Source organism: Arachis stenosperma, chromosome 6, assembly GCF_014773155.1.
Source record: "Arachis stenosperma cultivar V10309 chromosome 6, arast.V10309.gnm1.PFL2, whole genome shotgun sequence".
In the NCBI taxonomy this organism is placed as follows: domain Eukaryota; kingdom Viridiplantae; phylum Streptophyta; class Magnoliopsida; order Fabales; family Fabaceae; genus Arachis; species Arachis stenosperma.
In genome coordinates, this window is record NC_080382.1 from 16,715,345 (window position 1) to 16,733,266 (window position 17,922).

Sequence of the window (17,922 nt, forward strand, 5' to 3'; positions counted from 1 at the left end):
GTATAAAGGATAATGAAAAGAGATTGAAAAAACCTAGGATTGAAGGCTGCATAAAAGCCCTCAAATTAAAAGGCTCGAAAAAACGAGAGAAGCCAAAGAAAAGGTTTTCAGAAGAAAGATCGAAAGAGTTTTTGAAACATCAAAAACAGAAAAGCATACACGCACAAGGTAAACTAAAAACCCTTATCCAAAAAAGGGTATTTCGATTAAATCAAAACCCTTTATTCAAAAAAAAAAAAAAAGGGGCACTTGCCAAAGTATTTTGTTAACGGCCTTAAAAGGCCAAAGGAAATTGTTCACAAACACCAACAATAAATAAAGTTTAAAAGGGGGGACTCACAGGCCGAGCCCCCATATAGCCATAAAAAATAAAGTCATCTTTTCAAGGGAGTAGAGGAATCACCACCAGATTCAGGAGGGGCGCCGCCAGGACCAGTCGGAGGAACGGAGGAAGAAGTCGGAGCATCTTTAGAATGAGGAGGAGACTCAATAATCCTCTGCCCCCGAGTCTTCAAATCCGACTCGGAAACAACCTCGGGAACAGGAGGATAAACGATGGCGCCATCAATAACGACCTTGTCAGGATGTAAAGGAGAAAGGTCCAAGTCGGGAGCGATAACCCTGACCTGTTCCAAGAAAATTCTCCAAGACTCCTCGGCGCCCTCGGCAATAGAGTCCTCCAACTCGGCGTATGCATTCCGAGAATTCAGCAAGTCCTTCCTCACGGCCACAATATCCTGAAATAAACTGTGATAGCTGTCTTGTGCCGTTTTCCTCAAATTCGCCTCCAAAGTGCATTGAGCCCGCAGCTTACCCTCCTCCTCCTTAAGGTGATCCCTCTCCCTCCTCAACCTATCTCTCTCCTCCTTCAACTCCTTCTCATGTTTTTCAAAAATAAGAAGCCTCCCCTCCAACTCCTCAACCCTCGAGGATGCTCCCAAAGAGCTGAGGGGAGCCTTCTCGAAAATGTCCAAAAGTTTGCCACAAACACCCGCTGTCCTAAAACTCTCCTCAGCCATGGTAGTGAGGTGGTTTCGAACAGAAACATCATCCATACTGATGAAAGGATAGATGTTCTTTCGGACGAATGCCATAGCATCCGCCTTAACCCCACCATCAAAAGAAGAAGAGCCAGACTCTGAAGTCTTACGCTTCTTCTTCTCTGGCTCAGAGAGAATTTGGGCAGAAGGGGGTGGTCGAGACAAACTTGAGGAAGAAATGACAATGGGTTGAGAGGGAGTGCCAGTATTTTTAGGAGGAGGAGGAGGAGGAGGAGGAGAGGTGATCACCCTGGCACCACCAGACCTAGCCCGGGACTTCGCTTTAGCCTCCTGGACCCTTTGGTAAGCCTCCTGAGCATTCTTCTTTGCCATATCTACAAAGAAAAACAACGAACAGTTAGTCGGCAACATTCAAGTCGGTAGAAACAACTCGGAAATTAGGAATGCATGCACTACCTAATTGAGATTGAACAAAAGTCGGCGTTCCCTGAAGGATCTTTCTGGTATCCAAATATGGGGCCTTCCCCCATGCTTCTCGGAAAAATCCCACAATGGCCGCCTCCACCTCGTCCAGATCATCTAGACCAAACTTCTCACGAGGGGAGGCCGCCAACCAATAAAGGGGAAAGCGAGGGGAAGAGTGCTCATCCAGGAAAAAGGGGTGATGACCTTCTACAGCTTGTACTTTGAAAAAATAGTTTTTAAAGTCATGAAAAGATTCGTCGAAGAGGGTGAAAATCCTCCGACCTTGTATGGCTCGGAAGGATACCCACTGCTGTTTGTTGTTTAGCCCACTAAAGGGCTTAGTCATATGGAAAAGAAAGAAGAAAATCTTCAAAGAGGTCGGAAAGTCCAGAGCGTGGCTAATAAACTGGTAGATCTTCAAAAAACCCCAAGAATTGGGGTGAAGTTGAGTAGGGGCAACTCTACAGTGGTGCAACACAGATATTTCGAAATCTGAGAAAGAAAGAAAAACACCCAAACGGGTGATCATACATTCATACATAAAGAAAAAATGAGGGGCCGCCTCATTAACTCTCCCAAAACAGACCCGGTCTTCAGGACCCGGGATTATTAGTTCATATTTTGGCTCGTCCTCCTCCGAAGTACAGAGCCGGTGATGAGTACGAAGATGAGTGATAAACTCAGCATCAACCAGGGGTTCCTCCCCAAGGACAGTGTCATCAACCCACAAAGAAAGAACATCTACGGAAGCCATTTTTTATAAAGAAAAGTGGCAGAAACCTACAAAAGGAAAAAAGAAAAAGAAAATCAAAAAACACGGCCCCTAAAGAGGAGAGCTAGAATCTACAGGCCAACCTATCCACTCACAATGCAAAACATGCAAACATAAGGCATGACATGGAAGGAATAAAACTAACCTTTATCCAGGAAATGAAGGTTGGAGAGAGCGGAAATCTTCGAACACAAGAATGCAGCACGAGCAAGAAAATAAGAAGTTTGAAAGATTGCAGAAATGGAAAATCGAAAGAGAGGGAAAGTATTTATAAATAGGCTAAGGGGCATAATGGTAAAAACGAGGCAGTCATTAATGAGACTGCACCGTTACCGAAGCCCTCGATCCCTAAATGATCCCTCAACGGACACGACGCTTGAATTGACGTAACTATCAGAAACAAAAGGACGCGAAAATCACGTCGGTTTTAAAACCCGTGAAGGTCGGCTGCGAACCCGAGTTAAATACTTGAACCCAAGCCTTCAAAGGATCTTGGGCTCAAGTAGGGGCACTGTTCATACCCTGGCCCAATGTTAAGGGTCCAGGTCCAACCAAAAGGCCTGATCCAATAGATTAAGCCTAGCAAAACACCGACCTCCACTTAAGAAGTCGGTGTCAACCACGACTTAGTATGAAGAAGTCGGTTATGAGATTAGCTGGCAGATAAACACTCAAATGAGTAACCGCCCCTGAAATCTCTCTAACCACTTCATAAAGCCATATCTTAACCTCCCTAAGATAATGGGACGGTTAACATCTAAAGATATGGCACTACTCCAACGGTGGTTATTGGCTCACCACTATAAATACACTGACACCCCTCAGGTATCTCTAAGCCCAATACTCTCTAGACCTGCTCACACTCTTGCTAACTTAGGCATCGGAGTGTCTTTGCAGGTACCACCCCCCATTCACTCACGCGCGCAAGTCGGACGGAGCCTCCCGAGTTGCAGATACATCCGGAGTTCTCCTCCTCCATACACTTGGGCCGTCAAACGTCATCCTTCTTATTAATCTCCGGTTACCCACCGTAACAATGATCAACACCTAGTATTCAATATCGTACAATTTTCTTTTCAATTTTATATTTAGTTAAACCTCTCTTATTGTCATCATTTTATTAGTATTTAATTTAGTTTTATTTTTCTTTTAAAAAAAATAAAAAATAAAAACAAATAAAAATAAGATAAGAATAAATAAAGATAAGATAATAATAAAGGCTAAAATTATAATTGAATTTGTAAGTCGTAAGACTTCTTTATTATTGTTATGGGCTAAAGTAAAAGAGAGGTTTAATAAAAGAGACAATTATAATTAAATGTATACTAAGGGTGTGTGTTGTTGGAAGAATTATAAATAATTCCTAGGAATTTTAAGATGAGAATATCATATTCTCATGTTGGTTCAAAGTTTGAAAAGAGTTTGATTCTAGGAAATCAAAATACTATCATTTCAATTATCACATTCTCCTTGGGTATTTTTGATTTCCATGAGAATGAAATCTTTATAACAAAGTAATACTTAAACCACACACACCTAAGGATTTTCAGAAACCCTCCCCCCCTAAAAGGATTAAATTGCATTTTACTTAATGTATTAAAAATATGATTAAGAAAACAATTTTTGTTTTGATTGGAAAGTAACAGATTACTTTTACACCTATAATTAAAGAAAAATATAAATGAAGAGTAAATACGATAAGCTTTTATTTATTTTGGTAAAGAAATGTGAGAAGTTGATATAAAAATAATGGTAATATATCATCTCAAAAGGTACATTTTGTAAGTTTGATATTTTTGACCTCTCAAAAATATTCAAAATCTGATTGTATGATATGTTGATAGCAAAAGAGACATGGTAATGGAAAAGTGGCAAAGAAGAATAGAGTGATGGGGAGGAAGAAAGTTGGGGGGATTTTTGATGTTTTATTTATGTGTCAATTTAGATATTGGTGGGGAGTTAACAACAAAACTGAAACTCACCCAAAATGTTTTACTACAGATTTACTAATACATGCTTGAGGAAAAGTTTTGGATGAGAAGTTTTAGGTTCTGGATTTGATTTCGGTTTCATGTTTAACTGGGAATGTGTTGGAGAGAAGTGGTTTAGCCATTGAAGCCTATAATAAATAACTCAGAGTCATAGTCTTCCAATTTTGCCAACAAATATATTAGATCCAGTACTTTATAGATCTCCTCAGATTGAGTGTTTGATTCATCAGCAACCAAAAATTCCTTAAATTCACCCTCTATCTCTATCAAGCTATGACCAGCAATCTTCTTCACACCTTTGTCTCTCATCAAACTTCGCACCCTCCTCACATCGCCCCAGTTTCGATCATTGGCACAGATATTTGCCAGCAGAATATATGTTCCACTGTCTTCTGGATTCAACTTCATAAGGTTACCAGCTGACAATTTAGCAAGCTCGACATTCCCATGCATTCTACACGCATTTAAAAGCGCACCCCAAGCAGCTTCACAAGGTTGCATTGGCATACTCGTTATTAACTTGTAAGCTCCTTCAAGAAGCCCTGTTCGACCAAGTAGATCAATCATGCACGAATAGTGTTCCCTTTTGGCCTTTACCCCATACTTCGTTTCCATGGTGTCAAAATATTCTTGTCCTTCGGAAACTAACCCACCATGGCTGCAAGCTGTTAACAAGCTCACAAATGTAACATCATCTGGCCTAAATCCCATAGATACCATCTGATCAAATACAACGATAGCTTGCTTTGCTCGGCCATGAGCAGCATAGGATGCAATCATGGAATTCCAAGAAATCAGGCTTCTTACTGGCATTACTCTGAAGACTTCTGCTGCTGCATCAATGCTTCCACACTTGGCATACATGTCTATAATTGCATTTCCCATAGTCACACTAAGGTGCACCCTTTTCTCATTGAGAAAATGGTGATGAATCCAGTGTCCCAAATTCAAGCAACTCAGCTGGCCACAAGCAGAGAGCACACTGACTAAGGTATGCTCGCTGGGAACCATACCTGCTGCGATCATTTCCCGAAACAATTTTATTGATTCTTTGGGTTTGTTGTTCTGAGAATATCCTGCAATCATTGCATTCCATGAGACCACGTTTTTATGAGGAGTTTGATCAAAAAACCTCCTTGCAGATTCCAAGTCACCACATTTAGCATACCCATTAACCAAACTAGTCCACGAGAAAACATCCTTAGTCTCCATTTTATCAAAAAGCTCTCTAGCAGCCATCAAACTACCACATTTCACATACATGTCCAACAATGCATTGTTTAAACTCAAAGTATGCCTTACATTCTTCCTTGCTATGTCTTCATGGATACTCCTTCCCATGACAAGATCCCCCTTCTGGGAACACGCGGAGAGCACCGCAATCAAGGTCACCTCATTGGGCTCAACACCACTACTCAACATCAAACCAAACAATTCCAAAGCCGAATCTGAAGACTTATTTCCCACATAGCCATCAATCATCGTGGTCCAAGCAACAACATCCCTCTCAGAACTTTCATCAAACACCTGGCGCGCACATTTCAGCCTACTACGTTCAGCATAAAAGTGAACCAACCCATTTCGCACTAGCAACTCAGAATCAAAGCCCGTCTTCCGAATCAAACAGTGCACCGATTCCCCCTCAACAGAACCCGAGAACTGCTCGCACGCCTTGAGCGAAAAAACGAAGGTTCTGCAGTCCATCTCGGAGAGTTGGCGAAGCATTCGGAGAAAGAAGGAAAACGCCATAGCAGGAACATTGGCCCTGCTGTAGCCCCTGATCATGGTGTTCCACATGAACGTGTTGGGTTGTTCAATACGGTCGAAGACAGCGTGGGCATAACGAACGTCTCCGGAGTCGGAGAGGGCACAGAAAGCTAGGGCTCTGCTGGCTGCGAATGTGTGGTCCATGAGGCCCGTGCGGGTCATGCGGGCCTGGATCTGCCTCAGCTGGCGCATGGTGGAGCAAGACTCCATGGCCACCAGAGTTGGGTTCGTAATGACAACGTTGGTTGACGGGTTCCATTTTGATTGTTCACTCGAAAGTGATACGGACGAGATATAGAAATAGAACGCTTTGTATTTGGGTTTAAGGGTTGAGCTTAATGAGTACAGGAGACGTTTTTTCATTTCCTGCCAACTCAAATAATTTTCAAGAGGGAAAATAAAGAATTTCTACAATTCTACGTGACTTCTTTTGTCTACAAGTGTGATTGCAGCGCTTCAAAATATTAATAAACAAATTATTGGAAATTGTTTAATGTCTAATAAAATTACTAATTCGTTTTAAATAAATATCATTTTGGTACTAAGTCAATTATAATTCTTCTAAACCAAGAATAGTTTTCCTTTATCCAAATCACAAAGAACCTTTACATCATTTAAACAGTCCCAATTCCCACTAATCTAAGCAATCCTCTCTGTTATGCACCTAAAACTCCTGACTAGCAGATCCAATCTCGGCTTTGCCCTTTCCACCAGCAACCTTCTTAGGCAACAAATTCTGATGAATATTCGGCAGAACTCCACCACTCGCAATGGTCACAGATCCCATGAGCTTGCTCAATTCCTCATCGTTCCTCACCGCAAGCTGAATGTGCCTCGGAATAATCCTAGTCTTCTTGTTGTCTCTCGCAGCATTTCCGGCAAGCTCCAGAACCTAAACCAACCAAAACCATAAGAACCAAAAGTAACGAATATGAAGGTTAAGAAAATTAGAAAAAGGGAAGTAAAGGACGAACCTCGGCGGCGAGATATTCGAGTACGGCGGAGAGGTAAACAGGTGACCCGGATCCAACCCGTTGGGCATAACGGCCAACCTTGAGGTAGCGAGCGACGCGGCCGACGGGGAATTGGAGGCCGGCCTTGGAGGACCTGGAAATGGACTTTGAGAATTTGGGTTTGCCCCTGCCGCCCTTGGTGGTTTTTGCAGCTGCTTCTGAAGAACCCATGGCGCGGAATTTTGATGAGAGATGCGAATTCGGGATTTGAATTTTGTATAGAGTGGTTGATTGCCTTTTGGTTTATATAAGAGGGTGAGACTCTCTGCGATTGGATGAGAGGTGTTGTCTCGGATCGCCAGCGTGGATGCGTTTTTTCAACATTTTGGTATTGCGGTTTTCCTTTCGAGCGCGAAAGTGGAAAACTCCCAGGTTGCGTATTATCCAAATACAAGTGATACAAGTATAATCACCCGTGCCATGCACGTGAGAAGATTGAAATTATAATTTTAAATTATCTTTTTGAAATTAATTTAAATTATAATAATTTGATTAATAAAAAAGTAACATATTATGCATTGTTTTTTTTTTTAATTCGGTGTTAATTGGATTAATTCTAAAATAGTTATTAATCGGTTTTAATAATGTACTTTTTTCAATAAATCACACATGTATACTGAATGTGATCATAAATAATATAGTAATAATAGTTAAATCCACCAACAAATATATTAGCTATATTATCACACTATTAAACAAATTAAATATAAAGACTATTAACACTTATAAATTTATAAAATCGTACTTTCTTTGATTCGTGCGAGGGTTTACTTGTCAAATAAATTTAAAATATAAACAAAAAATATTTATAAGATGGACCTAGCATCACTTGAAAGAATCATGGAAAATAATCAACTTATCTTATCATCCATGAGAACCATTTCTACATAAGTCGTCTTGTTCTTGTCAAATTTGTATGGGACTTTCCATAACCTTATAATTCTTGCCTTTATTTTTCAAACTTTTTCATTACATAATCTACCGTACCATAGGTAACACTATTGATAGAATCGTAATTAGTAGCCCTTAGGTATGAAAAATAATAAACAGAAGAAAATTTATGTCCGAGGTACGAATTTTTTAAATGATAAATTAAATAATTGTAACAATTCACTATTACTCCTTCTCTATATATATATATACACTAATTATACACGGTAATAATTAGCAAATATCTTCAATGGAGATACTTACTACAGTTAGGTGAAATTTATTTCATTATATTTTATTAACTTTTATGATTAATTCAATAGAGATACTTAATCAATATATGTGTTATCTACATTAATTATATGCCAATATTTTTAGAAAAGAGCTAAAAGAGGAGATATATAAATATATATAATATCATTGCTATATAGGAAGTAGGGCTGTCAAACGGGCTAGTCCGGTCCATTTAGGCCCAACCCATTAAGCCAGTGGGTTAAATGGGCTGGCCCGTTTAAGCCCACTTTATTCGCAGGCCAGAATTTTAATTTCTAGCCCGGACCGTTTATGGTCAGTCCAATGGGTTAAACGGGCCAGCCCGTTTATCATTTAATTTTATTTTTTGAAAAATATTTTGACAAAAAATACCACTTTTAGGTCAAAAATCTTTAAAAATAATATTTTTTTAGCTGATAGGTCTGATTTTCAGGTCGAATCGAGAGAAATATCAACTAAAAGTACTGATTTTTTTGAAAAAAATGTAAAAAAAAAATAAACGGGCCACCCATTTAGCACACAGGCTAGCCCGAAATTTAAATGGGTTTAATTTTAGAGGTAAAGTCCGTCCATTTAAATGGGTAAACGGATTGGTCCGATGAGTTTAGCCAATTTTAACGGTTCTAATAGGAGGCATACATAAATTGATACATTTTTTTTATTATATTATACAACTTAAAATTGTACTATCATGTTATTATTAATTCTAGATACTTGCTATAATTATATCAAATTTAATTATGACTCTAAATAAATAAAATATATAACATTCAATATTATTTTTTTCTTTTTACATTCAATATTTATTGTAAATATAAAAAATAAGATAATTAATGAAAAAATATGAACAGAAAATAAAATATATTAATTAAAATTCAATTTGTTATCTAATTAATCTTGTGTTCATACGATAAAACTTTATGAAAATGTTATGAATCACAAACTTTTTTTATTCTACATAAAAAAAAACACTATACGAAACTTTTAGTCGTACAAAAATAATTATAAGAATTAATTATTGATGTTGATATTAATCACAATTAATTATTGATATCCTATTTTTTTTAAATATATTTTACCTTTTTTAAAATATAATGCATGTACCATGTAGACCTTTTATTATTATTATTATTATTATTATTATTATTATTATTATTATTATTATTATTATTATTATTATTATTGATATCAAATTAAATAGGTCACTATTAATATGTGCATCAACTATCTTCTAATAAAATTATTATACTTAAATGCAGATTAGAACTATATCAATTGATATAATTAGAATGATTAAAAATATCGATAATTGATACGTAGTTTAATAACGCATTGAATATTGATTATAATTAATTAATTTATATAAATTATAATAAATTGTGAGATTTGAATGGCTAATCAAATTAATTAATTGATATAATTAATTAATTATAATTGATTTGCTTTGACGAATTAAATGAAATAGATTTGAAAATACCTCAAGAGCATGCCACATCAGTTCCATTATTAAATACAAAAATTCTATTTTTATATAATAGAATAGAATAGAATATAATAGATAGATAATAAAGATATTTTCTTAAATTAGTGTAATTATACATTATTCATTAAATATTTATTATAATATTGTAATATAATTATAATAAAGATATTTTTATAAAATAAATTTATTTAGAGAAATATAAATTGGTTATTAATGGCCGGTGCCATTATCATATAATTATCATATTATATTATTATCATTATTATTATCAATATAATTAAAATGATCAAAAATATTTTCGATTGATAATTGATAAGTAGTTTAATAATGTATTAAATATTGATTTTATATAACTATAATAAATATATTTTCTTAAATTAGTATAATTATGTATTATTGCTTAAATGCTAATTATAGTATAATTATAATAAAGATATTTTTATAAAATAAACTTAGAAGAGAAAATAGTGTATTAATTTTGGCGGAAAAATAGATTCACGAGGAATCGACACCTCACTTTCATTAGTTGGAAAAAAACCCAATTTTAGTATATATATATATATATATATATATATATATATATATATATAAAATTACAAACGGTATGAATTTTTAATGCAGATACTAATTGCTACTAATAGAAAAAAATTATATAAATAGAAATTATTCAATCAATTTCGTATGACAAAACAATGGTTAACAAAAAGTATGGAATCTTTTTTTGACATACGTATTATGCCATACGTATAAATTATACGGGTTATTTTATAACTTCATATATATATGTATAACAAAGCAGTTTAATATTATATTTTATCTATATTAATTATATGTCAAAATTCTGAAAAAAGAGATAAAAGTGGAGATATATAAATATATATAATATTATTGTTATATATGAAGCAGTTTTATATTACTATAATTATAGAGACTTACTATAATTATATCAAATTTAATTATGACTGTAAATAAATAAAATAGGAAACAATCAATACTAATTTTTTTCTTTTTATAGTCAAAATTTACTGTAAATATTAAAAATAAAATCACTAATGATTAAAAATTTGAGTAGAAAATAAAACTCCATAAGCTAAATTCAATTTTTTAACTAATTAATTTGATGTCCATATAATAATAATAATAATAATAATATTATTATTATTATTATTATTATTATTATTATTATATATTGACTAAAACTGTGAATACATACTAATAAAATTATTACATACGAATGAGAATTAGAATTTTACCAATTATATAAATTCAAAATTATTATTATTATTATTGAATAATGATGATAATTCATGTGATAATGAATATTACCTATAAAATATCTAAAATTAAATAATATTCAACAGTAATTATGTAACAATTATAATTCAAAAATTACTGTATATGAAGTCACGTGAATGATTATTATAATTGATATAATAATTGCTATAATTGTTACATATTCTCAATCTTATAGGTTGTATCAATTTAACTATATCAATTATATTCAAATTAGTAGTCAATTATTTTTATGAAAATTCTTGCTATAATCAGGTTATACTTAAGAGATTATCTTGTATTAATCGTTATAATTAATTTAATAAAGATATTTATTAAGTATATATGTTATCTATATTAATTATATGCCAATATATATTTGTAAGAATGAGTTTAAAAAAATGATATATAAATATATATAATATTATTGTTATATAAAAGTTAGATTTAAATAATATATTAAATATTGATTTGATATAATTATAATAAAAATATTTTTCTAAAATAATATAATCATACATTATTCATGAGCTAATTATAATGCAATTAAATATATAATAATATTCTATATTATTTATTTACCGTCATGATTTGATTTGATTGTTTTCTAATTTATTTACTTACATAAATGATTAAAATATATAACATAACTATCGTAATTATTATAATTTTATGATATAATTATAATTAACATATTTTATCATAATTAAATATTGATTTGATATAATTATAATGAAATTTTTTTCTAAAATAATATAATCATATATTATTTATGAGACAATTATAATGCAATTAAAGATATTATTATATCATAATGTCTACTTACTATATTAATATAATATCAAAAGATACATGTTTCATTATTTTTTATAGATAAAATCGGTTTTTATTGGCAACTAAATTGTGCTTAGGACAACGAAAAACTATATATTTAGGTAGAGTTTTTTTTGTCAAATATAATGAAAATACCAATAAAAAAATAAAGAATAAAAATAAACTTAAATAATATACTTGACACCACTTTATTTTATTAATTATTAAATTATTTAAAAATAGTACATTCACGAAAAATAATCATAATATATAAATTGAGGCAATAATTTAAAATTCTCTAATTATAATTTAATCAAATACTAATATTAAAACCAAAATTACTTAAACAATATTGAATCTATTCTAGTCTTTAGTCACGTATAGTATAAAGTCATTCTCGTAACGACAACCAACTGAAATAATATCGTAAGTATCAACATTTAAAATTCGTACAAATTTAAAATTAATAGTACATCAACAGAGTTAAAAACACAACGAAAAGGATGACAAAAGTATTGAGAGTTTGGGACATTTATTTTGCAGCTCACAATAAAAATCTGAGGACACTTGCTGCAATAAGAGCAATTAAAAAAAAAAAAGAAAAACAAAATCTGAATTTGAACCAAATTAACCAATTTAGGATGGTGAATCTAATGAGAAATTATGCAACCGAATAATTATAATAATTTGATAAAAAGGAGGATGAGTAAATTATAAATGTTAGATAATTAAAATTATTGATAAGTAGTTTAATAACGATCTACTTAATTTTAATTATTTTAATTATAAAAATAAATTACAAATGTTAGATAATTAAAATTATTGATAAGTAGTTTAATAATGCATTAATAATTAAAATTATAATAATTTACTCATCCTCCTTTAACCACATTCCATTATGTTAGTCATAATAGGTGAGTAGATCCAACAATCATTCGGTAAAGTAGAAATTATTGCCCCTTCTTTGAACGCTTACATCCATGTAGTTGGAATCCGAATAAGTGAAGACAACTCGATGAGGTATTTTATAAATGTGATGCATTGTAAACGATTGTGGTAAAAGACAATTGAATTGGAACATTAGACGATAAGAACAACTTAGAGTAACAATAATTAATAAATTATTAAAAGAATAATATAATAGAATGAGTATATGAAAAATATTATAAAAAATTATAAATTGTACCTTAAAAGGATCAACTTCAATAAAAAATGAAGAATACATTCTTATTCTATGAAGTAGTAAAAAAAATACTAAATATAAAATTATGAGCTGACTCTCAAATTTAGATGTATGTACGACAGAAAAATACTATTTATAGACTTTAGTAAAACAAAAATAAATAGGTAAATTAATTACTATTAAGGCAATTTGTTATTATGTACAGTAATTACGCATTATAATTGATAAGTAGTTTAATAGTGCATTAAATATTGATTTGATATAATTATAATGAAGATATGTTCTTAAATTAGTATAATTATATATTATTCATTAAATATAAAATATAATATAATAATATAATTATAATAAATAATTTAGAATAGATGAAAAATTTTATTCATTTTGGAGGGAAAACAGACTCACGAGAGAGTGACACGTCACCCTTATTAGCCGGGGAAAACCCAGTTTTAGTATATTAAGTAGATTATTATTTTTTTAATTTTATTTACGTTAAACATTTTCTTTATTTATGTTGCTGTTTTTTTTTTTAAAAAAAAAAACTCAAGATTTAACTACAGATACATATTAACATCTCGCTCATTGTTCCAATAATGGTATTGTAAATAATAATGTTTTAACAATACACGTATCTATATCTTATCAAATTAATTAATGAACAATATAGATTAACACCTTTGGGTATTTGGTATATTATTTTGTAATGTAATATATCCAAAATTTAGTTGAGGTTTAAAAAAAAAAATGTGCATGCTTAAATAACATAAATATTAAAACGTATATACGATAGTACTAGCTATCGCTTTAGCCATATTTACTATTTATTTAAGGTGACCACTTAAATAAAGGCGATTATTTTATCTTGCGTTAAAAATATTTTTAGGGTAATTTACTTATTTAAATAAAATGACAGAATCCTTTACCCAAATGTGCAAAACGGATTGTTATTACATGCATGTGCGAAAACTCTATTCTATGTAATCCGTGGCAACCCACCACGGTTTCTGAATTGTGCATAAACAGTGGCAGCTGGGACGATTTATGGGAAAACTTAGTTGTTTGTAAACCGTGGGAGGTTCTAGCGGTTTATGAAGGTGGCGTGGAAGGCATAAACCGTGGTAACCTACCACGGTTTATAAAGAAGGTGAACTGGTCATAAACCCTTGTGGGTTACAACGGTTTATGTAGGTTCAATTATGGCCAGAAAACACACCGTTTATAGATCTACAAATAATATATAGGAGTACATAAAAAATACACAAGACAGCAAGCATGGCTTCTTCAAAGATTTTTTTAATTATGAATTAAAAAAAATATATATTTAATAATGACAACCATTATTATCGTCTCCAAAAATACATAGGTACATCGGAATAAGTCATATTTAACAAGAATTTTTTTAATTATAAATTAAAAAAATAACTATTTTCTAAAAATAATCCACTTCAAATATGTCAGATTAAAAAGTTAACAATAGTAACTATTATCATCGTCTCCAGAGTACATAAAAGTACACAGGAATAAGTTGTATTTTATTTTTGGGAAATAGTTTTTTTTAATTTATAATTAAAAAAATCCTTGTTAAATATTTATTTCGGTGTATTTTTTTAAGACTATAATAATGGTTGTCATTGTTAAATATGGCTTGTTTTTTTTAATTTATAATTAAAAAATACTTGAAGAAACCATGCTTATTGTCTGTATATTTTTTGTGTACTCTTATATACTATTTGTAGATCTATATACTATTTTGGAGACGATGATATGCATTTTAAAAATTTTGAGTGAAGCTTGCCGAGAATTAAAGTGAACTTGCTTATTTTTATAGAGTTTGCCGAACTCCAAATACAAAAAAAAAAAAAAGATAAATCTAAAATATTAAAGTTGAAAAATCGTTTTTTGGAATTAATTAAAATTATAGAAAAAAAACTGGTGAGACGCTTGTGTGATTTTTGTCATCATTCCTAGAAGCCACCTATAATTCTCTACTGTTATAAAATTAAAATAAGTGCATATAAAATTAAAAAGGATTATTGTCATTTTCTGGGTGGAATTTTATTAGAATCATTGTCACATAATCCATTGTTAGGAATAGTGAGGCACTTTTGGTTTTAAAATCAAAATTGTTATATTTATTTTTTTTTTGTATTTTTATATACCTTTTTTATTTTAAAAACAATTGGTAGAAATATTTGTTTTTTCTTTTCTAATACTCCATTGTAACACATTCATGCCGCGACTGTTGTAACCCACAAGGGTTTATGACTAGTTCACCTTCTTCATAAACCGTGGTAACCTACCACGGTTTATGCCTTTCACGCCACCTTCATAAAACGCTGGAACCTCCCACGGTTTACAAGCAACTCAGTTTCTCCATAAACCGTCCCAGCCTGCCACGATTTATGCACAATTCAGAAACCGTGGTGGGTTGCCACGGATTATATAGAATAGGATTTTTGCACATGCACGTAACAACAATCCGTTTTGCACATTTAGATAAAGGTTTCGACCATTTTATTTAAATAAGTAAATTGCCCATATTTTTATTTTGTGTTTTAATTGATTTCAGTATAATTTATTCGATATTTTTTATTATATATTATTAAATTTTTTAAAAGATTTTTTTAAAATAATAAAAAATATTTAATTTAGACTAAAACAAAAAATAATAAATTAACTATTAGATGTTTTTAAAAAAATTATTTATATAAAAAATATATCACATTCATTAATATATATATATATATATATATATATATATATAAAACCAGCTCAAGCCTCTTAAAATTTTTATAAATAAAAAAATAATTTATATTCGTACAATATATAAAATAGTTACTATATTATTATTATATTATAGATTAAGATTCATTAATTTAAATTTTCTTTTCATTTTTAATATAAGCATTAGAAATAAATAAAATTTTTATAACTAAATATAGTGTAACAAAATATATATAATATTAATTAGTTCTTAAAAAATTCTAAAAAAATAGTTTCTTTCATTTTAGTAAAATAACTATTTATTAAAGTAGACAAACTAATTATTTTCTTCTCGTATACAGTTTTTTTAAGACATAAAAGTAATTAATTAGGACATTGGTTAAGATAATTAAAGTTACTATTTCATTAAATTTTTAATTTAAAGAAAAATCCTATTTAATTTTGGTATAGAAATTTTGAATTTGAAAACATTGATAAAAATTATGTTGAATTTTGATTTATTTGATTCTCATTTAAATTAATCACTACATAAGTTAAAGTTCTGTTTTGAAATTATATTCGAGCTTTAATCTGAATTTAAAGTTTCAATTTACTTAGTTTGATTTTTTAACTTAGGTATCCTTGACTCATATTAGGGTTTTAAGTGTTTAGTTGAAAAAAAAAATAAGGTAAAAAAAATTTCAATTGTCACATCAAATAGTCGCTAGAATGTATAACGTAGCAATCGTTAGTCCATCTCAGCATGTCGTTAACGATTTTGTGAGACACTGACAAAAATAAGATTAGGAACCAATGTGAATCATAACTATTAAGTTGGGAGACTAAATTGAGTAAATCAAAATTTTTGAAATTAGATTGAAACATAGTTGTCAGAACCAAACCAGTGATCGAACCGGTCAGGCTATTAGTTCATTGGTTTATTGGTTCAACCGATAAATCACTGGTTGAACCGATAAAATCGGTCTCACGTAAATATAAAATATAAAATAGTTAAAAACTTAAAATTAAAATTTGAAATACATATATTCACTAACATTTTATGAAGAATCAAGTCTCAACTTATAAAAATAACTAATATAAAAAAACATAAAATTTTAATACTACAATAGTATCTTATTTTGACACAATAAAAAAGTAATTAATTCACAAAACCTGTCATCTAACTATAATATTAGTAGATTTTAACACTAATATCAAAACAAATAACCTTAATCATAATACTAACAATAAAATAGATAAAGTAAATTAATAAATTTTTAGTGAAATTTATATTTATATTAATAATGGTATATAATTAAAATATAATTAATTTTAAAAATAGACAAAATAAAAATTAAATTAAATTAGATATTTATGTATACTATATAATTAGTATTTGTCAATATAATACTTAGAAGTGCAATGACTAAGTGGCAAGTGGAGGTTGCTTTTGCTCCAACGTTCTTGGTTCGAGACCTGGTGGAGACATTTTAAAAAAAAATTCAAGTAGAATTAGACCGGTTTGCACCGGTTTCTTCCTCAAATGGTCCAAAGAGTAAATCGAACCGAGTCCGATTTACTAGTTTTTTGGTCGAACCAGTCGATCCGGTTCAATTTTTACAACTATGGATTGAAATGCGAACATAATTTCAGAGACCAATAAGTATTATATCTTTGTTGACAATTAAGTTGTTTTAATGGTAATTAAGATCTAATAATAGTTTATAATAAAAGAAGCATTCTTTTGCAACAATGAACCTATAGTAGTAGTTATGGGTGTTCATAGATTAGATCAAATTCATAAATCCACAGTATTTATCCGTATCTGATCTGTAATTTGTGGATATGATCTGACCTGTAAGATGATCGGAATGGATCGAATCGGATCCACACTCTAATAAGATAGAAGTAAATATGTTTAAAAAAGTAAAACAAAAATTATTGACTTTTTTTATAAAATAAAAATTTTTAATATTTTTTATTTTATGGATATATTTAATATCTGATCCAAACATAAAAAGTGCGAATATCAAATTTGATCTAATGAATTTAGTGCGAATTGGATCGAAATTTAAGTCATATCCCATCTGTAAACACCTCTAACAATAATAACTATAAAATTATAATGATTATATTTTTAACTAAGAGAAAGTGCCAAAAAAGGTACTAAATACAATAACATTTAATCAAATACTAAAAGAAAATTTTACTTTAAAACAGTTGGACTTTTTTTGCTCATATATATATATATATATA

The 17,922-nt window shown here is 30.5% G+C and overlaps 2 protein-coding genes across 2 annotated transcripts; both read right to left on the minus strand.

Annotated features, from left to right (window-relative positions):
* Positions 1 to 4,076: 4,076 nt before the first annotated feature.
* LOC130932933 (pentatricopeptide repeat-containing protein At2g22410, mitochondrial-like) lies at positions 4,077 to 6,486 on the minus strand. Its single transcript, XM_057862400.1, has one exon. It carries the CDS (start codon positions 6,357 to 6,359, stop codon positions 4,344 to 4,346), a length of 2,016 nt encoding a protein of 671 aa, XP_057718383.1. The 5' UTR covers positions 6,360 to 6,486; the 3' UTR covers positions 4,077 to 4,343.
* A 66-nt stretch (positions 6,487 to 6,552) lies between these two features.
* On the minus strand, positions 6,553 to 7,211 carry LOC130932934 (histone H2AX-like). Its single transcript, XM_057862401.1, has 2 exons — positions 6,971 to 7,211; positions 6,553 to 6,888 (listed from the first exon to the last, which is right to left on the minus strand). The coding sequence occupies exons 1-2, from the start codon at positions 7,178 to 7,180 to the stop codon at positions 6,661 to 6,663; spliced, it is 438 nt and encodes a 145-aa protein (XP_057718384.1). The 5' UTR covers positions 7,181 to 7,211; the 3' UTR covers positions 6,553 to 6,660.
* Between the last annotated feature and the right edge of the window lie 10,711 nt (positions 7,212 to 17,922).

Bases quoted from the DNA above. Each gene is read 5' to 3' on its own strand.
- LOC130932933 (XM_057862400.1), bottom strand. From the start codon at position 6,359: ATGAAAAAACGTCTCCTGTACTCATTAAGCTCAACCCTTAAACCCAAA.
- LOC130932934 (XM_057862401.1), bottom strand. From the start codon at position 7,180: ATGGGTTCTTCAGAAGCAGCTGCAAAAACCACCAAGGGCGGCAGGGGC. The intron at 6,889-6,970 runs GTTCGTCCTTTA...TGGTTGGTTTAG, and splicing joins TCGAATATCTCGCCGCCGAG to GTTCTGGAGCTTGCCGGAAA.